Below are 24,754 nucleotides of genomic sequence, written 5' to 3'. Positions count from 1 at the left end.
AATAAACAGGAACTTTGTCTCAGAACAAAAGCCAAAAAGTGTTACAAAAGGTGAGGGGGGGCAGGGCTATAAAAATATCAATGGAAGTGTATATAGAAAATGTCCCCCCCCCAAAAAAAAGGAAAAATAAAAAGCCACCAGGAGAGAGAAAAAAAGAAAAAAGCAGAATCGGCAAATTATAATCCACTCAGACAGGCGCAAGTTAGACGTCTAAAATGGGTCCTTCCTCCATTGCAATATTTGTTAACTCTGCTGCGTACATCCACCGCAAATCCCAAACAGGCGTCTCGCGAAAGTTGAGAAGCCTGGTAGTTATCAACCAAGCGATCTCCGTGAATTGTAAACAATTCCTGCCGCTTTCTCTGTCGGTAAGGATTTAAGCTTTTCCTTCTCTCTGTTCTGCCCAGTGTATTTCGCTAATTTCCCTCCCGTCTGTGAAGAGCATTTCCATGCAAATTGATTAGATCGGGGGAGGCTGATGCCTAGCTTTGAAGCACTAGAAACAGACAGAGAACTCACAGTCTTTATGCTGATGATTCCGTTCCGTTCCTTTTGTCAGTCGCTCGAGCTGAAAAAGCTAGTCGAGAGGTGGAGAGAGTCGGCAGGAGAGATGCAGGATTTCATACAGCTGGTCGTCTCAAGCTTAGAGATTTACTTTCAGTTTTGGCTGCTGCCTGGGCCCCTGACACAAACTGCGGAGATCCGGAGAAATTATTCTCCACGGATCTGTAGGACCCTCTGGATGCCGTTCCCGGCTCCCGGGGCGACCACGAGCAAGGTTTGCGCACCTCGCTCAAGTCTGACAGGAGCTGCTGCCCCTGCCCCTCAGTTTGGTCTGAGAGACCATAAGATATGGTCTGCTACAGCGCCATCATTCCGAAGCTCTGGATCTGGGATTTGTATACTGTGCAAGAAGGATAAAACTTAGGTTGCTGACCAAAGGCCTCTGCAACTGAGAAGGCGGAACTGGTTAAGATTCCAGATGCCCCCATTTGTCCCCCCAAATTATGAATGTTCCATGAGATTTGGAGGTGGCCCAATAGGGGTCTGTACAGGAACCCTGAGTATCCCTGGCTGTGTCTCATCTTATCCTGGAGGAACCTTCTCTAACTTAAGTGGCTCTGCCTCTAGAGCAGGAATTAATGGCCACTGGAAGCTACAAAACATAACTTGTTTGAACATATTTGGGGCAATCTTGTTCCTGTCTATGTCCACTCATCAATCTCCCTGCCCCATTGTTTCGTTCATCCATCCAGAAGGAAAAGAAGACCGTGAAGATGATGTACATGTCCAAGAAGCTTCCTTTTTGGTACATCCCTGAACGCAAATGTCACATCCTGGAACTGCCATACGAGGGAAAAGAATGATCATCCTGTTTCCTGACGACATTGAAGATCATTGGCCTGGACCAGGTGATCTCCCCCGCCCCCCAAATATAAGATATTCTGCCTAAACAGTGATATATCAGAGATATGGGAAAATGCAGAAACAGAGAAGTGGGGCAATAGTTTTTTTTTTCTTTTTTTAATTCAGAAATGTAGGCAGAAAGTAGAGGACTCTTCCGTGAATCAGAAGAATGCTTCATCTGGCCCAATACTCCGTCCGTCCGTCCGTCCGTCCGTCCGTCCGTCCTTCCTTCCTTCCTTCCTTCCTTCCTTCCTTCCTTCCTTCCTTCCTTCCTTCCTTCCTTCCTTCCTTCCTTCATTCATTCATTCATTCATTCATTCATTCATTCAGCTCATTAACCGCCCCTCTATGTGTCCAAGCTCAGAGTGGTTTACAGCAGTGGTCCCCAATCCCCGGTCCAGAGACTGGGACTGGTCCGTAGATCGGTCGGTACCAGGCCGTGGCTCCTCCTCCCCGGCTGCTGCCTCAGAGGCTGCCCTGCCACTCTGCTGCCAGCTCACCTTTGGTGCTTTCCAGTGGCTGCCATGGCTGGGGTTCCCCCTTGGCGTGGCACAGCACAGCTGCTGCTGACAGTGCCCCCCAGCAGGCGGTGGGAAGTCAGGTGCACCGGCGGGAAAGCAAGTGGAACAGGGGCTCAGGTGGCAGCGATGTCCCTTGGCAAAAGTCTTCCCCCCCCCCCGGGCCTCAGTAAAATTGTCAAGTGTTGACTGGTCCCCAGTGATAAAAAGGTTGGGGACCACTGGTTTATAGCACATTTCAGAACAAATTTAAAATCAGAATATGAAAACTCTACAATAAACAATTAAAACTCAGTCCGGATCTTCTGCCTCAGTATATTGGAGTGTTATCAGTATTCTTTGGGGGGGGGGTGATTCGTCTCTGCAACCCACCCTCAGCCAAATGCTTGCTCCAGTTTGCAGGCCCTGCTGAACTTAACAGCTCCGTCAGGGCCTGTGTCTCTGCAAGTGAGGAATTTCACCATGCTGGGGCCAGGGCCAAAATTACCTGGTCAAGGCCAATTGCAATTTGAGAGGGCAGGGGCCACCAGCATATGCTCATCTGGAGATCTTAGAGTTGGTCTGGGGATGTATTGGGACAGGAGGTTTCTTAGATATGCAGTGTACTCTGATGGCTTGTGGAGGACCCAGATTTCTGAATTCTGCTGCTCAAGGCCCCTTTTCACTGAGTTCTTGTTTCTGAACAAATATGGTCAGCCACTGAGCTGTAGTCTCTGTGACAGCAGCCCCTTTCTGCAGTAGGACCCTAAAAGCTATTCTCCAAAATGATTCCCCACGCACATTAGTGCTTGTACCTTGCTAACTGAATGTGATTGTTTCTTTCATGACAGTACTGTTAGGGTTCTTGCGTGAGTGAGATCCTCTAGCAGATGAAAATCCTTAGAGTAGAAAAGGTTTTTGATAAGATCCACTAAGCATAACAGAACATAGAATGATAGGAACTGGAATCATTGAAAGAGATGAAGAGTGATCTCCCTGACATTTTACAGGTTAGGGGTTTAAGTGGGAATACCAGTTCACATCTAGAGGCCTTTGATCTTTAGCCTTGAAAGACATGAGACATCATGTCCCACTTCCCAAGCGCTGCCTGCAGGTGGCCTCTAGCCGCTCTCTTGTGAACCAAGGACACTAGGAGATAAGGCAGAGTTCTCACTACCAGATGGCCAAATGTAACCGCGGAATGAAAGAGAAACCAGGAATTCTAGAGGAAGGACGGTGAGTTAGGCTAATGGCCTAAAAACCTACTTAGCTGAACAGATGGAGGGGGGGCAGAACATGAAAAGTACTTGGTAATGAAGAAGAAGAGTTGGCTCTTATATGCCGTGTTTCTCTACCCAAAGGGGTCTCAAAGCGGTTTACAGTCGCCTTCACTTTCCACTCGTCACAACAGACATCCTGTGAGGTGGGTGAGGCTCAGAGAGCCCAGATATTACTGCTTGGTCAGAACAGCTTTATCAATGCTGTGGGGAGCCTAAGGTCACCCAGCTGGCTGCATGTGGGGGAGCGCGGAATCGAACCCGGATTGCCAGATTAGAATTCCGCACTCCTAACCACTATACCAAACTAGTGTAGCGATTTCCTCCCTCCCTCTCTCTCTCTCTCTCTCTCTCTCTCTCTCTCACTCATTGTACCTGGAGAATGAGCTCACTTTAGCAGGGCTCCAAGAATAGACAAAGCCAAAAAAGATTTCTTACTTCATTGATGTTCATTTGTATTTCCCGAAATTTAAGCAGGAAGAGATCTACAATCTACAGTCCAATTTTTCAGCTTTGGGTCTACTGGAAGCCTTTGTCTGGGTATGTCGGGATCCCATACCATTAAGTGTCCACAATTATTCACAAGACATTTATAGATGTGAATGAAGAAGGAACAGAATGTACAGCTGCAACTCCTGGAATAATTACATCTTGCAGTTTCAAAATGCCTACGGATTATTTCCTTACGTGGACTGAGAGAGAATGAAAATCTGAGAGAGAATGAAAATCTTTTACTCGCTGTGCAATCCTATGAAGTTAGTCCAAGTTTAAGTCCTACTGCTTTCAGTGCCTTAGGTGGAAGGAAGCCTGCCTTGGATTGTCTAGCAAAACCCTTGCTTTTGATGCCGCTTGGCTTCTCTTGTGCTTGTTTTGCTGATTCTGCTGGGATGTGTCACACCACTTCTGTGCTGAATGTTCATTGATGTAAATGAAGCCAAGTGGCGCCAAGGTATACATCAATAATTTTGGAGCAGTTCTTCCAGTGGTGAGAGCCAGCAGCCTTTTCTCTGGAGTTCCAGGTTTGATTCCCAACTCCTCCACAGGAAGCCTGCTGGGTGACGTTTGCATATTCCCAGTTCTCTCAGAGCTCTCTTAGCCTCACCTACCTCACCTAGGTGATTGTAAGCTGCTTGGATGCTCCTTAAAGTAGAGAAATATGAAGCAGAAAAAGCTCTTCAGAGTTGTTTCAAAAGTCAGAATACTATAACTATTTGTGCAGAAGGGATTATCTATGAAAGGGTAGAAGCAGCTTTGGACACACTTCCCCACTCATCGACAGAAAGGGCATGGTGTCATCTGCATACTGATGTGGTGTGGGTAGAACAGGATGGGGACTCATGTGGTTTACGATTCCCCAGAAAAATCACAAAATCTCCAGTTATCACCACTTTAAAATGCATCTTGTACAGATGTTTGAAAGAGGGAAGGGGGGCTCAGCCCCCCTTCAAAGTGCTATTCACAGCTGCCTTCTCAGCTGTAGACGGCAGTCACCACTACGCATCTGGTCATCTGACTGAGTGAACCTTCAGGGAACAAGTCAAGGAATTTACCTTCAATGAAAAGGTAGAAGAAATACTAGACTAATTTTCTACCCAATTCCAGGCACAGGGAACATTTATTTGTTCGGCCATTTATAATCCACCCTTCCTGCAAAGGAGCAATGGTGCCCCAAAGGATTACATCAAAGAAGTTTGGAGCAGTTCTTCCAGTGCTGGTCTTTCCTTAGACCTGATTATTACTATTTCTCAGGGTCAGCTGGTTCTGCCCCTGTCATTCAGTAGCGTTAAACTTGAAAATTGGAGGGCAAGGATTCCCAACCAGGGGTCTAAGGGAGCTTGAGGTGGGGGGCTCCATGACATTTCCCATCCTCTCTTAATGGACATGGCCACAAACAAGAGACCTGAACACTGAGTGAGTTCTCATTCTGTGCCAGGGAGGGAGCACAGCCTGCACACCTATTCCCACCTTATACCTACCCTATGCCCTCCCCGCTCCCTCCTTGAGACTTTCTGTAAACACAGGCCTTGATGTCAATTCCAGTGACATGCGATTTATGGGTGCTTGGCAGGGAGCTATGGCCAGTGGACATCCATTCCAAGGCTCCTTGAAACCAGGGGCTCCACCATGGTCAAAGGGCTGAAAAGGGCTGTTCTGGGGTCTTCTGGGAGCCAGCAACCTTTTCTCTTGAGTTTTGGGTTTGATTCCCAACTCCTCCACAGGAAGCATGTTGGGTGACCTTTGGATGTTCACAGTTCTCTCAGAGCTCTCTCGGCCTCACCTACCTGACAAGATGCCTATTGTGGGGAGAGGAAGGGAGAGGTGATAGTAAGCCGCTTGGATGCTGCTCACAGTAGAGAAATATGAAGTATAGAAACCTTTGTTTCAGAGTCATCTCAAAAGACAGGTAAGAGTCACATGCAGAAGGGAATACCTGTGAAAGGGTTAGAAGCACCTTTGGACAGAACAAAGCAAAATCAGAGTCCAGTAGCACCTTTAAGACCAACAAACATTTATTCCAGGCGTGAGCTTTCGCGCGCAAGCCCTCTTCCTCAGATTTAGTTCTTAGTCTTGAATCTAACCTTTGGACACACTTCCCCATTCCGTGCTGGGAAGGTGGGAGGCGACCCTCTTTGGAAAGGGCAGCAATTCTTCTTTCTTTGACTCGGAGAGGGAATTCCTCCTGGAGTCAAACCGGAGGCGCCTCTAGGCACGGACTGCCCCCCTGGCCGAACCTGAGCGAGGAGGGTGGTGCTTTCGCTGGGTTTTGTCCTTCCCGCCTGCGGCTGCCCGGCCCCGAGACGCGCTGTGCGGGGAGGCGCCTCCGCCTTGACCTCGCTGCAACTGCTCGGAGCCCGCACACCGGCGCCGCCATCCGGACAGGTAAGTCCGTCGCCTGCTGCTGCGCCCTGCAGTCCCGCCGAGGGGCTCCCTGCTTCGCGCCCGCCTGGCCTGGCCTGGCCTGGCGTGGGGCTCACCTGGGTGGCCGCAGCGAGGAGGGCGGAGCGGCACGTCGGGGGCGCGCTCGCCTTGGCAGCGGGGGGGGGGGGGGGAGGACCCGGGAGCGAAAGGGCTTTGGGGGCGGGGTGGTCGATGGAGACCTAGCTAGGCCGGGCACAAGGGGGGGGGGGATTTGGGGTGAGCTTTAACCCCCCCCCCGCCCCAAAACATAAAAGGTTAAATAAAAGAAGCAGTACAAAAACCTGCTTGTTGAATCGTTGGAAACCGATTCACAATGATGCGAGATAGAAAAAATAATGCAAAAAGCCTTTAAACATTCAAGGAAAAGTGAGAAAAAAGGAATCGTCTTTCTTTCTTTCTTTCTTTCTTTCTTTCTTTCTTTCTTTCTTTCTTTCTTTCTTTCTTTCTTTCTTTCTTTCTTTCTTTCTTTCTTTCTTTCTTTCTTTCTTTCTTTCCTTGCTCCAGTGCCCTGCCTGTCTCAAGGGACTCCGGAGTTTCACAAAGGCTCTGTAATGTACCTTGGCATGTATTCTTTTTTTTTTTTTGGGGGGGGGGTTGGCTGTTTTTCCATCTCTTTCATCTGCATACCATCAAACTTGCTAGCATTTCAATGGTGACTAGCCTCATTGGTCCCACTGTCTTCCTTTCTTTCCAGTGTGTCATCCGCAAAATCACCCCCAAAGCAAGAGACGCCGTAAGAAGAGCCAGCTGTGCTTGTGGATCCGGTAACTCTCTCCTCCTACTCCTCCTCCTCCTCCTCCTCCTTTTGCCATTTTTTGTTTCCTTTTCTTGGCAGGGTAGGGACTCCACCACAGGTGTGGGGGGAGGGGGGCTTCTTTTTGTCAAGAGCCGCAAAGGGAGAGGTGTCCTCCAACAGGGTCCATTCTTCTTCCAGTGAAAACTGGCCACCCAAGCCATGCCCTCACTTGGCGGAAGAGAATCTTTGCAATGCTGTGTAGCTAAAGGGGTAACCCATCTCAGCCAAGTCCTTCCCCTCTGACTTCCTCCTACGTGATCCCTTAGAATGGGCAGGGGCATTTCGGATTGTGTGTTGGAGACCCACAGACGGAGCATTCTCTGCAATGCAGGGGTTGGGTGGGGGCATTCCTTTTGAGGGGGGGGGGAGCTTTCCCCTTCTGCCAAACAGTTGGCTGACAGGGAAGCCACAGAAAAGCCCATTCTCACTTAAAATACTGCTCTGGCCGGGGGTTAGACAAGCCAAGCCATTCTCTGTTTCCCGCTTGCAGGTTGGCAACATGGAAGAGCTGGCAAAGGGACGTAGGCGTTTTGCCATCAATCTGTTCCGCAGGCTCATGGAAGTCAACCCAACAGGCAACATCATTATTTCCCCAGCCAGCATCTCTGCTGCCTTGACCATGCTCTCCGTAGGGGCCAGAGGAAACACAGCTGCACAACTTGCCAAGGTCAGCAACCTTCCCCTCCTCTCCCTTCCATATTTCTGGTGACATCTTCTTCTGGTGCTATCTGGCTGTTTTGTTACTGGGCACCGGCTGCTTGCCCTAAGTAAAACCACCCCTATCCTGTGAGGATGCTTTAAACTGTCATGTCAACATGAGAAGCTTTCCTTGCACTGGGTCCAGGTGTAGGTAGCTCTCAGCTAGGGATGCCAGCCTCCACGTGGGACTTGGGATCCCCTGGGAGTGTACCTCCTCTCCAGACTACAGAGATCAGTTTCTGGGAGAAAAGGGCTGTTCTTGGGGGTAGACAGCTTGGCATTGTACCCCTAAGCTCCCAAAGCCATCCCCAAGGATCCAGGAGTTTCTCAACCTGGATTTGGCAGCCCCTCCCTCCATACTCTCACACACACACACTTTCTCAACTGGGATTCTTGTCCCACAACTCACAGAGGCGTGACTCACAAAGGTGCTTCATGTTCTTGGGCAGGGTTCAGCCAAAGAGATCCAGCTAAGCAAGCAACTAACCAGTAGAAGTTAGTTAGCTCTTGATTAAGTGCTCATGATTAAGGGATGCATCTATCCTTGCCAAAGTTCCAAATGCAAACACTGTGGCTGTGTTCTTCTTGGGTCCTTATAACAAAGGTTGCATCAAAAGACTGCAGTCAACACATAGTCAGTCCAGGCAGGCCTCCTCAAAACTGCACCAGATGGAGCAAATGGAAAAGCTATTTTAACATGCTTTTAACATTACTGCTACCTTGTTTATCTCAGTCTACAAGCATTGGCTGTGATGTTAAAGAAACAGGATATGCGGTAAAGATTAGTTTTGCTATGATGCAAGAAATGCAGAATTCTGGAGAGTCCACTAAAAACACATATGGAATGGGCTTTTCAGTGTTTTTTGCAGCTGGAGTGTCGTCTGCGAAACAGGGAAATCTGCTTCTCAAGTGCATAAAAAGTGTGGAATGGGCCTCAGTCCAACATTTCCTTCAGTTCTCCATTTGGCCTTCACAGACATGGCTGCCCTGTGGTTTATTCACATTTCCCTCTTCATTCCTAAAGAGTTGGCTTCTCTTCTTTTTTATTTTCATTTATTTGTTTTATCTAATTTGTTTATTTATTTATTTATATTTTTATACCACCCTTCCATATGGCTCTGGCCAGTTTACATAAAACATCGTAAGGTAATTACATGGAACATCACAACAAATATAACAATCATAACATCTGTAACAGTGGACTTGCTGTTGTATAATAATTAGCTAAGGGCTAAGTGAGCAGAGAGTGAGTATGGCCTGTCCCGATTGGGCTTTGTGCATCCTAATTGGGCCCTGACTCAGATAGGTCAGGCCCACTCAGGACTTTAGCCCAATTATTGGGCCAGAGTTCTGACAGGGCCCACCCACCTAGCCCAGCCAAGGACAATCTGGCGACATCGCTGCCAGTTTGCCTCTGGCAACTGCAGGGAGAGGAGGTTGGTAGGGCTGCTGAGGGGGGATGAGAACAGAAGCTTGGACAGGCTGTGCCAGCCCTTTATACTTCAGGGCTCTCATAACTGCCGCTTCCAACAACTTCCCTCACTTTGCCTCACAACACTGACCAAACTGGCAGGTGAGTGCACTCCCTTCCCACTCCCTCCCTTCAGGCCTCCTGTGAAGAACCTTCTGACAGCCCCTAATTGAGGGGAGGGATGCATTTCCGAGAGCAATGCAGGGCTTGGGTGGGGGCATTCCTTTTGAGGGGGGGGGAGCTTTCCCCTTCTGCCAAACAGTTGGCTGACAGGGAAGCCACAGAAAAGCCCATTCTCACTTAAAATACTGCTCTGGTCGGGGGTTAGACAAGCCAAGCCATGTGTAATTTTTCTTCGCAACTCTCTGCAGATTTGAGGCCTACTGCGCAGCGTTATTCTGCAGATGAAACTGGATGCTGTTGCAGAGGTTCTTTTGTCTCCTGTTTCATCTGCACAACAACCCTGTGCAGTAGGACTCAAGTCTTTCCATTCAACAACAACAACCTGTGTGGGAGGCCTTAAATGTTTCTTCTGCACCACAACCTTGTCCAAAGTAGCCCTTTTTACCTGGGGAGCTGATCTTTATACTCTGCAGGTGAGCTATAATTCCAGGACCTCTCCAGGCCCCACCTGGAGGTTGGCTACCCCTGAGTTGGAAATATTCCTGGAGGTTTGGAGGTGGGACTTCAAAATCATACAATGCCTCATAGTCTGGCCTTCAAAGAGACATTTTTGCCCACACAGCTGATCATTATAACCTAGAGATGAGCAGCGATCTTGATACTAGACGCTTGCAGACTGCAGTTGGGAGGGAGTGGTGCGGTTTTGTCCCTCCTGGGCTAAGGGATATGGCCAGCCTTTACCAGCAGGAACTCAAAAGTTGAGCTGAACAATAAAAATAATGTAAAACGTATTAATTATTTATTATAGTGCACAGTTAAAAACAGAATAAAAACTTCTTAAAAATGATACATAAAAGCAATACATAGTTTCTATGTGTTGTTAGTTCGGTATAGTTTTTAAGAAGTTTTTATTCTGTTTTTAACTGTGTACTGTGCACTATAATAAATAATTAATAAGTTTAACATTATTTTTATTGTTCAGCTCAACTTTTGAGTTCCTACCTGTTACGGTTGGGTATTGTTCCTTTTTTGGTTTAGCACACTTTACCAGCAACTGTTTGTATTCTGGGGCGCAGGCAGACAGACCAGCATCAGTCCTGTGAGTCTGGAAAGTGCAGGAAGATCTAAATAAATATTTACAATCTGAAACTGTAAATAGTGAACAAGTAAATGGCTGGAGAGACATGGGGACTGAAGTGACATTTTTAAAGCTTGGCCTGTCAAATAAAAAACAGTATAAAAAACCTTACTAAGGTCAAGACTGCTGTGCACAGAGAGACCACCTCTTAGGGCTGCCAGCTTCCACGTGAGGCTCTCTACCTCCCGCATATGGAGTCTGCTATGGAGAGAGGAAGGGAAGACAATTGGAAACTTCTTTGAGACACCTGAGGACTGCTGGGTCACTACGGCCCATTCCCAGTTCTCTCACACCTCTCACAGCTCCACAGCCCTCACAGGTTGACTATTGTGGGGAGATGAAGGGAAAATATTTTTGTAAACCACTTTGAGACTCCTTTGGGTAGTAAACAACAGTGTACAAGACTCCAGTTCTTCTTCTTCTTCTAAGGAGCAGCTATGAAAGAAGGATGTGGGGACATAACATTTTATCAATAGTGAAAAAATGGAGACAGAAGGAGCAGGGTGGACACCTGTGTACTGTGACTACCCCATGTGTATTAGGGCAGGGGGACATTTCGATGTCTGTGACCTAATTAACACTAGAAGGGAAATGACACAGAAATGGGAGGAATTGGTTGCCATGTAATCTCCCCTAAGAAGAGTCTCCAGTCTGAATTTCCCTTCACATATCTAAAGACATGGCTCTGTAAAGCTCATCTGTAACCACTATGCCACAATTCCCAAAGGTCAGTCCTCTCACCCATTCAATGAACATTCCAAACCACAGGTTCTTGACACCCATCTCTCCACACCCATGCCCTCATTTGTCACCATGCCACCATAGCCTCCCCCACAACACACACATTCAACCCCATGCCCGTACAGACTGGACAGATCCTCCTCTTCCTTTTCCCACCGCCAGGCTCTAGCACCTGTTGTATTCCTGGATACAACGGGCTTTGCCCCTACTAACCTATAACATGTCAACTAGGATATAGCAACTTTACTGGAACCCTTTGATAGGTTATATTTAGTAATGTAAAGAGGGTGACAGGGGGAAACAGCGGATATTGTTCGATCGGTCAGCCTCAATCAAATGCCTGGTTGGAGGAGTTCACTTTCGCAGGCCCTGCAAAATTGTGGGAATTCCGGCAAGGCCCTGATCTCTTCAGGGAGCTTTTTACATTTATATCCTGCCACTCCCACTAATGTGGTTCGTGGAGGGTAACAGTTGTCGACTGGCATTAAAATTGCTCTAAAATAATAATAAAATCCATATAAACCACACCCTAGGCAGCTGAAAGTCCCACCTCCCCCTGGGGAGTTGCAGGTTACAGTGGATGAGCAATAAGATTGTGAGTGTCCTGCAAATTGCCTAACAGTGCCTAATCTAGAGAAATGGGTATGATTCCCCACTCCTCCATATGCAGCCAGGTGGATGACCTTGGGCCTATCACAGTCGTGTCAGAGCTGATCTCACATAGCAGTTCTGCCAGAGCTCTGAGCCCGACCTACCTCACAAGGTGGTCTGTTGTGGAAAGAAAAAGGGAAGGCGATGATAAAAACCCACTTTTCTTCCTCCTCCCTGGCAGATGCTTCATTTAGATGGTCTTGAGGACCTTCATTCACAGTCCCAAAAGCTCAATGCTGAGTTGAACAAAAGTGACACCCCCAATATATTGAAGGTTGCTACTCGGCTCTACGGGGAGAAGAGCTGCACCTTTCTGCAGGTAAGTTGATGTTGAGGGCATAAAAGAACTTTGGCTTTTGATAGGCCTGCAAGCTACATTCTGGGATAGTTCTTTGCAGTGAGAATCTGGGATTGAAAGTTGTTTGATCCCAAACCAAGCTCTGCTGTTCGAGCAAAGAGAAGTAAACAGGCAATGCAGATTGTTAAGAATGCTTTGGAGGATATTGGGGTTTTGCTGTTAAGGAGGCGGTGGCTTTTAGGATGTTGGGATTTTGGTACCAGTTGCCAATCAAATGATGGCCAAAAGTTTGCAGTCCCACAGATCTTAGTGAAGGGAGAGAAATTGTCCTTTATGGAGAGTCTTGGTGGGGGGGGGGGGGTCACATCCTGTGAAATACTGATATTGTTTCTGCTGATATTTCAGTGCTTATTATCCCCACTGAGAATTTCCCTGCAATGAGAGTTATTTTGGCCATTGAGGATTAATGCAAAGGAATGCAGTTCCTGCTGCCATCCAGAAATGTTATTGAGTCTGTAGTTCCTAGGTGCGAGGGGGACTGACACTATATATTTCTGGTGGTATCTTCTGCTGGTATCTGGCTTTTTTGTTACTTGGCACCCCCTGCTCACCCTAAGTAAAATTTTCCTTAGCCTGTGGGGATGCTTCAAACTGAACTGCTTAACTCCTATTTCTCCTCAGTCTTCTCTAGTGAGGAAAATAGTGATCAATGTGGCAAAAACATAACACAACACGGGGGATGGGAATGGTGGCCTAGAATCACTGTTGGAGCAGTCCACAAACACCTAGTTTCTTTAAAAGATCAAAGTTTTCTGGGCCAGATGCTGCATCCAAGGGTATTAAATGAACTTGCATATGTAATCTCTGAACCTCTATTATTTTTTTTATTTTTATTTTTTTAAATTTTATTTTTTATTATTGTATAAAGCATTTACAGAAAGTAAAGGGGGAAAAAAAGCGACCAGCTGATATGGTTTGCCATAACATACATATTCAGTTCCCATCACATATTAATCCTAATCTAGAAGTTTTTACCATCTTTCTTAACAAAATGATTGTTAATACATATGAGAATATGATCTGTTATAAGAATATATTCTATTATTATCTTAAGTGATATAAAGTCGGTCCCCTTCATATATTGGCCCTGACCTAAGAGTTACTGCTGCTATCTTGTTAGTACATATGTAGTATAGTTTGCCATCCTCTTTTAGCATACATATTGGCATACATATTCATTTCCCATCACATATTGATCCTGATCTAGAAGTTATTACCATCTTTCTTAGCAGAATAATTGTTGATACATATGGAAGTATAAAGTCAGTTCCCTTCATATATTGGTCCTGACCTAAAAGTTACTGCTGCTGTCTTTCCCACAGGAAACCAGGAGTATGCTCCACTGTTCATCACATCCTTCAGGTGGTCGCAGAAAGTGAAATTGTATTTTTTCCCATAGTAACGCCTGTTGATTTCTGATTGGCCTTCTGTCAGGGCCAGCAAAGTCTCTTGCTTGATTCTTGCTTGCAGTCGCCTTTAAGTAGGCTCTGTATACTTTGTCAATCCGGCTCTCTTCCTCTGGTCGCACAGAGATATCTCCTGATAGCTTCCTGCGTACTGTCGCCTTTGAATAGACTCTATTTATTTTGTTGATCCAAATCACTTCCTGCTCTGAATAGACTTCTAGGTTTTCGGTGCTTTCCTTCCTTAAATCTGTTTTCCCAAGTTCTTCCAAGGTGCTTTTGATTTTTACGTCCCTAGCTCTCTCCCCCTCCTGTTGCTTAACTTCCAGACATTGAATTCTCATTTGAAGTATTGTTGGCTGAGTTGTGTTTTCATCAGCTATTTTTTCCAAACCGTCGGTTCTGTCTAAAAGCTCTTTCTTGGTCTTTTGGATTTCCTTTTCGACCTTATTAACTGCTTTCAGTATCTTTGAGTTCCCTTCGCATAACAAATGAAGAAGCTGTGCCTTAGTTAATTTTTCCATAGTTCTAGACAGTCACAAACTATAAACAGAAAGTCTTGTGGGGTCTCGCGGGAGCACGAGCGATCCAAAATTATCAGTTTGTCGATCTCCGTATCAAGTCAGTGTCCTCCACTGAGCTCTCTCCAACAAAACTTTAAAGTCTCTCTTTTCTTTAAGCTCTCTCTTTGTTTGATTAGTGAGTGTAATTAGCTGGGAGCCTCCCGAAAGAATTCACTTGTAAATTGGTTGAGGAGGGGGGGAAGAGCTTGTAGGGGAAAAAAAGGAACAGCCAGAAAACTTACAGTCTTTACTGCTGTAGACTTCGGCTCCTGTCAGTCTGGTAAAAGATGATCTGGGAAGAATGTAGGGTCAGCTGGTCGTTTCAGGCTTAGAAAGTTATTTACGACAAGGGCGCCATCATGACCTTGAGCACATGCCGTGGTGATCCGGAGAGCTTGGTCTCCCTCCCTCTCCACGGATCTGTAGGACCCTCAGGATGCCGTTCCCGGTTCCTGGGGCAACCGGCGAGCAAGATTTGAGTATCCGCTCAGGTCTGCCAGGTGCGTTTGCTCCTGACCCTCAGCATGGCTTAAGAGCCAGGCAGAAGCCCAGCTGTTACGGCGCCATCTTCAGTCGTTCTCCCTCTGAACCTGTATTATTTTTGACACTTCTTGGAGAACAGGTGAGGTGCCAGATGATTGGAGGTGGGCAAATGTTGTCCCCATCTTCAAGAAAGGGAAAAAGTAGGATCCGGGTAACTATCGACCTGTCAACTTGATATCTGTAGCTGGCAAAAGTTTGGAACAAATAATCAAACAGTCAGTCCTTGAGTAGCTGGAACAGAGTGCTGTGATATCTTAAGACTCACAAGAACAAATCATGTCAGACCAGCCTTATCTCTGTTTTCAAGAAAATGACTACATTGCTGGATCAGGGGACTGATGTGGACATAGTTTATCTAGATTTCAGTAAAGCATTTGATAAGGTCCCACATGATATTCTTTTTTTTTTATAATGATTTTTTTTATTTTCATAAAGATAGAAATATAAGATGCAACACGAGTTATTGATACAAAAAGCAGTAAATAAAATATAATCATCATTTGAGAATATACGACCCCACATTGACTCCACAGTGATATAAACTTTTGCCCAGAACTCTAAGAGCCATAAGTCTAAGAGCCATCCACATTTCCACTACATTAAAAAAAAAGGCCTGTTTAGATATACAAAAGAAAAGTTATTATTAATCAACTTACTTGCGAGATCGTAGACCTCACGTTAGCTGCTTGATACAATCTAAGAGCTATCCTGGCAGATATTTCTAGGTTTAAGTTAGATGCTTAACATTAAACATTTCTTATAGAACAGTATGAGTTTTGGCCCTGTATCAATACCCTGATGAAGGGAGGGAAAAGTAGGGCTTTGCCTTAAAGGTAAAGGTAAAGGTATCCCCTGTGCAAGCACCGAGTCATGTCTGACCCTTGGGGTGATGCCCTCTAGCGTTTTCTTGGCAGACTCAATACGGGGTGGTTTGCCAGTGCCTTCCCCAGTCATTACCGTTTACCCCCCAGCAAGCTGGGTACTCATTTTACCGACCTTGGAAGGATGGAAGGCTGAGTCAACCTTGAGCCGGCTGCTGGGATTGAACTCCCAGCCTTATGGGCAAAGCTGTCAGACGGCTGCCTTACCACTCTGCGCCACAAGAGGCTCATAGGGCTTTGCCTTAAAGATGTACAAAGAAAAAAAATTACAAAAGGATTTCATAATTTCTCCTTATCCTTAATACAAATACATCTACAAACCATTTATACTTGACCCATTCTAAGAGCCATCCTGACAGGTATAAGTTGAGAGCTTTGCATTTTCTACAGATCACTATGAGCTTTGGCCCTATAACAATACACCAATAAAAAAAAAATAAGGGGGGAAAGCCCCGTTTTATATTTCCAACACTAACGATTATATTACCTATATGCCTACTAAGGAAAAGAAACAAGAGAGAAAAAAGGCACTGCTTCCCCTTTTTCATAAAAATAGCAATGTAGGATACAGTATATGATGTTAATACAGAGAATAATAAGATTTCCAGGTTTATATTAAATGCTTAACATTAAACATAAAACAAAAAGCTTTCCATCTTCTATAGCTTCTCATCCTTAATTCTGATACATCTACAAAACAATTTATACTTGACCCATTCTAAGAGCCATCCTGACAGGTATATTTTCAGATTTGAGTTGAGAGCTTAACATTAAACATTTTTTACAGGTCAGTGTAGGCTTTGATCCTAGGACAATGCAGTAATAGAAGAAAGAAATAATAAGGGGGGAGAACCCCATTTTATATTTCCAACACTAATGATTATATTACCTATATGCCTACAAAGGAAAAGAAACAAGAAACAAGAGAGAAATAGACACTGCTTCCCCTTTTTCATAAAAATAGAAATATAAATTACAGTATAACATTATACATAAAACAATATGAGCTTTCGGTCTTCTTAAGGGGGTCTCATCTCGAGGCTTGGTACATCTTGTCGTTCCCGTAGACTTATTTTCTGTCCCATTGGCCTTGGGCGTAGAAAGTGCAGCTGTTCCCGCAGAATATGCATCGATAAATCTTGAGGCCGTTGCACCTCCTGGACTCCAGTATCAATACAATTTTTTCCCCAAAGAGCTCCTTTATGTCGGTTACTTTCACTGCAGATCCATATTTCTTTTGATTGATTTTTGTACACTGTTGCTTTAAGATGGCTGTATGTCTTTTTAAAAAGGGTGTTCTTATCTGGGCTGCCGAACTCTGGCATCCCATTTTCCGTCTCCAGAATTTCAGATTTCTCTTCTACTGTTGGTTTTCCACCTTGTTTAGAGCTGTCATCAGCCCCTGTTATTGATCCATCATTCCTGTTAAAGACTTCTTCCTTGGCATCTTGGATCTCCTTGAAGATATGAGTTTCAGATTTCTCTTCTGCTGTTGGTTTTCCACCTTGTTTAAAGCTGTCATCAGCCACTGTTATTGATCCATCATTCCTATTGGAAACTTCTTCCTTGCCATCTTGGATCTCCTTGGAGATATTTTTGACCAATCCATCTAAAATACTTTGTAATCTTGGGTTTGTATCTCTATTAGATGAGCCAATCTTTTTAACATAGACATGTTTTTGACTTTAAAAAAAACCGGCCTCAAACAATTTTACAAGTGGCCAGTAGAGGTCCTCTGTTTTATCCTCTGGCATGTGACGTATTGAAGTCAGTTAAGGCAGATATTCTCATGTTGGCACAGAGTTCTCGTGAGATCTTTCCATTCACAGCTCTTATCTCTTATTTCCGAAAACCAAAACAATTACAATAAGAGCTTTTGCCAATTAATTCGAGTTAATTTGAGTCCTTCTTCTGCTTAGTTAAGAGAATTAGCCTGCCTCGTAACGAGGTGGCTTCAGGCAGAGCAGAGTAAGAGGAGGGGGGAAACAAAGGGCTTTGATGCAGGAAGAGAGACGGAGAGAAAAAAAAACAAAACGAGAGATACTTGCAGTAAATGATGTTTTGGAACTCAGCCGATGTCCTCCCCTCAGTTCAAAACGTTCATTTGTGGTAAATCATCGTGTAGGGTTGAAGCAGATACTTTAAGATTAAAGAAAGAAAAGAAAGTCCGAGATAGAAAATGGCAGTCGTCCTCTGGACCTGGAATGCTGACAGCCTATAATCCAGGGAGATATACTCCCTAAAGGATTGGAGACGGCCCCAAGAACTTCCTGGGTAGAAAGGTGAGGTGGGGTTTGCGTACCCCTCCTCTTTTCTGCCAATTGCTTGCACAATTGACCCCTGTCAGGCTTCAGAGATAGCAGAGCAGATGCCCTGCCACCCTCTCAGGATGACATCTTTAGCCACACCCCCCACATGATATTCTTGTTGACAAGTTGGTAAAATGCAGTATGGATCCTAATTCTGTCAGGTGGATCAATAACTGGTTTACAGTTCAGACCCAGAGGGTACTTGTTAATGGTTCAGCATTCTCTTGGAGAAGAGTGACAAGTGGAGTTCGCTAGATATTTGTCCTGGGGCCTGTGCTGTTCAACATATTTATAAATATTGGATGAGGGTTTAGAGGGGATACTTATTAAATTTGCAGATAATACTAAACTGGAAGGGGTAGCAAACACAACTGACGACAGAATCAGAATACAGGATGATCTTGATAGGCTCGAGAAGTGGGCTAAACTGAATAAAATGAAGTTCAAGAGGGACAAATGTGAAGTTCTGCATTTAGGTAAGAAAAACCAAATACACCAATATAGGATGGGGGAGACTTGTCTTGGCAGTAGCTTGTGCGAAAAGGATCTAGGAGTCTTAGTAGACCATACATTGAGTCAGCAGTGCGATTTGATGGCTAAAATGGCAAATGGAATTTTGGGCTGTATCAAACGGAGTATTGTGTCCAGATCACAGGAGGTGATGGTACCGCTGTACTCTGCTCTGTTTCGGCCTCACTTGGAGTACTGTGTTCAGTTTTGGGCACCCCAGTTGAAGAGGGATGTCCAGAAGAGGGCAACATGTCCAGAAGAGGGCAACAAAGATGGTGAGGGGTTTGGAGACCAAGCCATATGAAGAAATGTTGGGGGAACGTGGCCTGTTTAGCCTGGAGAGGAGACGACTGAGAGGGGATTTGATAACCATCTTCAAGTATTTAAAAGGCTGCCGTATAGAGGATGGAGCAGAGTTATTCTCGCTTGCCCCAGAGGGATGGACCAGAACCAATGAGATGAAATTAATTCAAAAGAAATTCCGTCTAAACATTAGGAAGAAGTTCCTGACAATTAGAGCAGTTTCTCAGTGGAACAGGCTTCCTCGGGAGGTGGTGGGTTCTCCATCTTTGGAAATTTTAAGCAGAGGCTGGATAGCTATCTGACAGAGAGGCTGATTATGTGAAGGGGGTGGCAGGTTACAGTAGATGAGGGATAGTGTTGTGATTGTCCTGCATAATGCAGGGGGTTGGATTAGATGACCCCCATGAGGTACCTTCCAACTCTGTTATTCTCTGATACAATGATTTCTCCAGGACTTTTTGATGAATCTTGAGAAACTATATGGAGCTGAGTTATCTGTCGTGGATTTTCAAAATGCTGCATCTGAAGCCCGCAAGCAGATTAACCAGTGGGTTGAAGAGCAAACTGAAGGTGAGATGGTCATAGACTTTCTGTCCTAACCTCTTGTCTTTCTGAGGGATCTCAGGTGAGTCTGTTCCTGGTTAGCATCTTGTGCCATTCTGTCCACTGTCCTTCATCGTTCTTAGGGAGAGGCAGAACCCAACCTCTCCCATGACAATTACTTGCTATGGCAGAACCATTAGATAACAACCAAGTTCCCCTTCCCAAGGACATGGCGTAATTCTTTCCTTTCCCCCAAGATTGAAAGGCCCTCTTCTTCTGAAGTGGACAAGTTGCTAGGTTCGGTCAGGGCGACCACCTGCCCCCTCGACCCCTGTCCTTCTTGGCTCCTCAAGGGAGGTGGCCAGAAGATAGGAGGCCAGCTCAGAGACATCATCAACTCCTCCCTGAGTATGGGAGAGTTTCCTAAGCGGCTCAAGGAGGCGGTGGTTCGCCCTCTCCTGAAGAAACCATTGCTGGACCCTGCTAACTACCGCCCAGTGTTGCACTTAGCGTTCCTGGGCAAGGTGGTGGAGAGGGCTGCAGTGGACCAGCTCCTGGCATTCTTGGAGGAAACTTCGGCACTCGATCCATATCAGTCTGGCTTCCACCCTGGCCACGGGGTGGAGACGGTTTTGGTCGCCCTGCTGGATGACCTCCGTTGCCAGCTGGATAGAGGCGGGTCACCTGTGTTGGTCCTTTTAGACCTATCGGCGGCCTTTGACATCGTGGACCACGAACTGTTGGTCCATCGCCTGGCCGGTACGGGGATACGGGGCACAGCCTTGTGCTGGATATGCTCCTTCCTCCAGAACCGGTCCCAGAGGATTTCTGTGGGGGAAGAGCTCTCGCAGCCCTATAGACTCCCTTGCAAAATAGCTCACAAATGCCTCGCAGCCGATTTCCAATTGTCTAGTGTTTTGTCGCCCCTCAAGGGCGGTGAGTGATCTAACTATCCTGAATAATTGGGCCTGGCGAGAGCTTGCGGACGCGATTTCCATGGCAAAAAACTCACGTTTAGCCACTTTCACCGCCATCTCATACGCCCTCATAAGCGTGCGATAAGATGTTCTTGTAGCCTCGTCATGAGTCTTCCGCCATACTCGCTCCAGTCGTCTCACTTCCCTTTTCTTCTCCCGGAGCACCCCCGTGTACCAGGGGGCCCGTTTGAGTCGAGGGCAGAGAGGACATTTAGGGGCGATCTTATCTATGGTGGCCATCAGGTGGGACTGCCAGTCCCCCACCATGGCCGCAAGTGAGTCGCCAGGAGGCATCGGGTCCCGCAGAGCATTCTGGAAACTGAGCGGATCCATGAGTCTCTGCGGGCGGGCAAAAATTCCCCCCCTCCCCTCAACTGGGGAGGGGGTGGTATCTTGAGCCAGGCCCGCAGGGCATAGGGGTGTGACCACGGCACAGCCAAAGCTGTATCCAGATCCACCTCTATCCCGGCGCCAAAAATCAAGTTGAGCGTGTGGCCAGCGTAATGGGTGGGCCCAGCAACAAATTGCGAGAGCCCCAGTGTTGCCATGGATGACAACAGGTCCCCGCCAAATCCTGAAGAGGGCGCATCCGCGTGGACGTTGAAGTCACCCGGGATTAGAAGCCTGAGGAACTGCAACGCCCAGGCGGCTGCCGCCTCCAGCAGGAGGGGCAGGGCATCTGGCGGGGCGTTGGGCGGGCGATATACCAGCCAGATAGCCAAGCTCTCGACCAAGCCCAACTCAATACCGACACACTTCACCCCACCGATTTCTGGCCCCAGGAGCAGGAGAGCCCTGTAGGAGAGAGCCTCCCGGACCAAGATTGCCACCCCCCCTCCTCTCTTGTGGGTCTGGGATTGGTGAAGAACGGAGTAACCTGCTGGGGCCAGTTCTCTCAAGGCCAGGGTGCGGGGTCCCTCAGGGTGCGGTCCTCTCCCCCACATTGTTTAACATCTTTATGCGCCCTCTGGCCCAGCTGGTACGGAGCTTTGGGCTGGGTTGCCATCAGTACACCCAGCTCTATCTCCTAATGGACGGCAACCCGGACTCTCCCCCGGAACCATTTGCCAGATGTTTGGGAGCAATGTCTGAATGGTTTGAGCAGAGTCACCTGAAACTCAACCCCTCCAAGACGGAGGTCCTGTGGCTGGGGGGAAGGGGGCGGGAACAGGCAGCGCGTCTACCCACCCTAGCACTGGTGCAACCTACCATCGTGCCCCAAGCTAGGAATTTGGGTGTGACCATTGATGCCTCCCTGACTATGGAGGCTCAGGTCAAGAGACTAGCGGGCCAGGCATTTTTCTATCTTTGCCAGGCCCGGCTACTAGCGCCCTACCTGTCCTCTGACCTCTTGGCCACAGTGATCCATGCGACAGTCACCTCCAGAATAGATTTCTGTAACTCACTCTACACAGGCCTATCCTTGTCCCTCACCCGGAAGCTACAGCTGGTGCAAAATGCAGCTGCCAGGGTCCTCACTGGAACATCTTGGAGGGCCCACATCCGGCCGGTGCTGAGGCAACTGCATTGGCTGCCAATTGCTGCCCAGATCCGATTCAAGGTTTTGGTTTTAACCTTCAAGGCCATACGCAGGTTGGGACCCAAATACCTGAGGGACTGCCTACTGCTCTATGCCCCCCGCAGGGCCTTACGCTCTGCGGGTGAGAACCTGTTGGTTGTCCCCGGCCTGAAGGAAGCACGCCTAGTCTCGACCAGGGCCAGGGCCTTTTCGGTCCTGGCCCCCACCTGGTGGAATGAGCTCCCGGGTGATCTGTGGGACCTGCGGGATTTGTCAGCTTTCCGCAGGGCTTTTAAAACGGAGCTCTTCCACCAGGTCTATGGTTGAGGCTGGGGTCAGCGAATCAGGGACATCGCCCCCCCCCCCCCCAGGAGTTGGAGTGTACGCTACTCCCCTATCCTTTCCTCTTCACCTCTTTTATAATTGGGGGAGGGATGGGATTTTTAGCCGTCATGCTAGTAGATTGATGTTTTAATGGGAATTTTAATGGAGTTAGTTGTTGTGACCCACCTCGAGCCTGTCGGGAGAGGCGGGAAATAAATCTAAAAATAATAATAATAATTGATGGTTGTGTCTTTCACTTGGCTAGGCTCGCAGTTGTTGGCCCCATTACCATGCTTCAGGCAAGCTTTGGGATAGAGAGCAGACTGCATGAATATTTGTGGGGCTACTGTTTACTTCATTCGTTTAAAAGTTTCTTTTTTAAAAAAACCCTCATAGTTAAAAAATTGCATAACAGTTCTCTGGGAAAGGACAAGGTTTCCTGGGAGTTAGCAGCAGCAAGACAAGTATACCTAACTGTCTTAGCTAGCTGTTGTCTGTACTCATTCTTCTTATGTCCAACTGTAGTTCTTTTTTTTTTTTGCAAGATTTTTATTTTATTTTCCAAGATTAAAGATGATACAATACAAGTAATCTACATTATTAATACAGAAAAAAGAAGGTTATGCTCTTCATTTGATACATTTAATTCCCCGTTTCAATCCCCTTTTAAATTATTTTCTTAAATAATTCAGATAAGGGCCCCATTGTTCTTGAAAGGCCTCTTCTGTTCTTCCGTTGACTATCAGTGTCAGTTTAGCCATCTTGGCAAAGTCAGCTAATTTATTCAACCAGTCTTCTATCAAAGGTAGTTCTTGCGTTTTCCATTTCTTGGCCAATTCTAGTCTTGCTGCTGTCGTCGCGTAGAAGAATAAACTTTGTGTGTGGGTTGGGAGGCACTGCGGAGGTACACTTAATAACAGATTCAGCTTTCATAGGAAATCTAAGACCCCACATTTTCTGCAAAATAGTATGTATTTTTGCCCAAAACTTATAAACTTTTTCACATCTCCACCACATATGAAAGAAAGAACCTATTTTATCATCACATTTCCAGCATTTGTTATCACAGTTTTTAGCAATTTTGACGATCACTTTTGGTGTCACATACCACCTGTAAAACATTTTATACCAATTTTCTTTAAATTTTTGACTATTAGTATACTTAGGTATTCTAGACCATACTAGCTCCCATTGTTCCATTGTGACATTTGTCTCAATATTTTGCATCCATTTAATCATACATGGCTTAACCCGTTCTGTTTCTGTCTCATACCTTAATAGCAGTTTGTATATTTGGCCCTGCAAGTGTTGCTTGTCTTGGATTACTAAGTTTTCAAATTCTGGTATTGGAGCCTCTAGATTTAACGGTTGCTGAAACTCTGCTTTGAATCTAGATAATAATTGGTTATACTCTAACCATTGGATTTCTACTCCTTCCTTTATTGTTTGCATATCCTTAAACTTGCCGGTCTTTGATATTAAGTCTTTGTACTGGAGACAAGTCAGCCTTTTATGTTGAGATTTACCAAAATATGCCTCAATTGGCGATTTCAATATTGATGGTGCTGGAGATAGTCTTTTATTGTATCTTGACCATGCGTTCAAAAGTCCACTAATCCAGATGTTTGCTACTACGTTTTGTTTTTGTTTTCCTGCTGGCCATAGTCTTTCATGGAAGCTGTTACCCATGGTTTTTCTTTCAAATACCAGTTCTCTTGAATGCGGTTCCCGTATCCAGTCCACTATATATGTAAGTGCTGCTGCGTCTTTGTATAGTTTTAGATTAGGAAGAACTTGACCTCCTCTCTCCTTCACATCTTGAAGTATTTTAAAAGCAACTCTTGGCCTTCTTCCACTCCAGATAAATTTATTGATCACTGATTGCCATTTTCTCAGCGTTTTCTCCTATTGGTAACATTTGGAACAAAAAAGTTAAATTTAGGCAACAAGTTCATCTTGACCGTGGCCATTCGAGCCGACCAGGACAGTTTCAACTCATTCCATCTTTTATATCCAGTATGTATAATCTTCCATAGTCTTTCATAGTTGCCAGTGAAGAGTTCTCTCCAACTGTAGTTCTGAAGGCAAAACCGGGGGGAGGGGGAAGTGTGCTCAAGAAGCAGGAACTCTGCTGTTGAGCCAATCAGGGTACTGGAGGAGATAATTTGAAAACCACCAGGACGTTCCAATCCAATCTATGCCAAATATGCATTCCTCCATCACCCTCTGCAGGACCTTGGATTCTGACCAATCATACAGATCTTGCTTAGGTCAGCAGGTTGGGCTGAACACAGTAATCCAACTGTACGGCACAGTGACGATAGCCAGCCCTGCCATTAAGCCACCAGCCCACACTCAACTCTCATGCACTGATTTTCGTTTTACTTGTTTCGTCATTGGTTTCCTTGTAAGCTACCTTGGGCCTCCTTTGCAGGAAATGTGGATTAGAAATGGCCAAACAAATCAATGTTCCAGATGCCTTATGTGTTGGGTAGAAAATTACTCCATTATTTCTTCTGCCTTTTCATTCAAGGTAAAATCCTTGACTTGTTACCTGAAGGCATGGTCAGTGAGATGACCAGACTCATTCTGGTGAATGCCGTCTACTTCAACGGCAGCTGGGAGGAGCCATTTGAAGTGGGGATGACCGAGGAAATGCCGTTCCAACTCAATAAGGTAACCGCAGCACTTAGTTTCACCTTTCCTCTTACACCCATCTGTACAAGATGCATTTTAAGGTGGCATCCTCCAACAGGTGCACCAGCTTGCGATTACATTCCAGGTCAGGTTTAGGGTGTTGGT

General features: G+C 46.1%; 1 protein-coding gene across 2 annotated transcripts in view; it reads left to right on the top strand.

Annotated features, from left to right (window-relative positions):
* The first annotated feature begins 226 nt into the window (after positions 1–226).
* Positions 227–24,754, top strand: part of LOC143845165 (leukocyte elastase inhibitor-like) — a 29,465-nt gene continuing 4,937 nt past the window's right edge. Inside the window, exons 1-7 of one of the 2 annotated variants that reach the window (XM_077353312.1) lie at positions 227–368; positions 1,257–1,412; positions 6,795–6,864; positions 7,387–7,563; positions 11,901–12,038; positions 19,042–19,159; positions 24,486–24,628. In XM_077353312.1, coding sequence (XP_077209427.1) covers positions 7,396–7,563; positions 11,901–12,038; positions 19,042–19,159; positions 24,486–24,628 — 567 coding nt within the window. In that variant the 5' untranslated portion in view covers positions 227–368; positions 1,257–1,412; positions 6,795–6,864; positions 7,387–7,395. Of the gene's footprint in view, positions 369–1,256; positions 1,413–5,812; positions 6,062–6,794; positions 6,865–7,386; positions 7,564–11,900; positions 12,039–19,041; positions 19,160–24,485; positions 24,629–24,754 lie in introns of those variants that run through there. The other variant, XM_077353311.1, reaches the window with a different exon arrangement.

Source organism: Paroedura picta, chromosome 9 (assembly GCF_049243985.1).
Source record: "Paroedura picta isolate Pp20150507F chromosome 9, Ppicta_v3.0, whole genome shotgun sequence".
NCBI lineage: Eukaryota > Metazoa > Chordata > Lepidosauria > Squamata > Gekkonidae > Paroedura > Paroedura picta.
The sequence above is the reverse complement of the archived record's forward strand: the minus strand, read 5'-3'. Positions and strand labels throughout refer to the sequence as shown.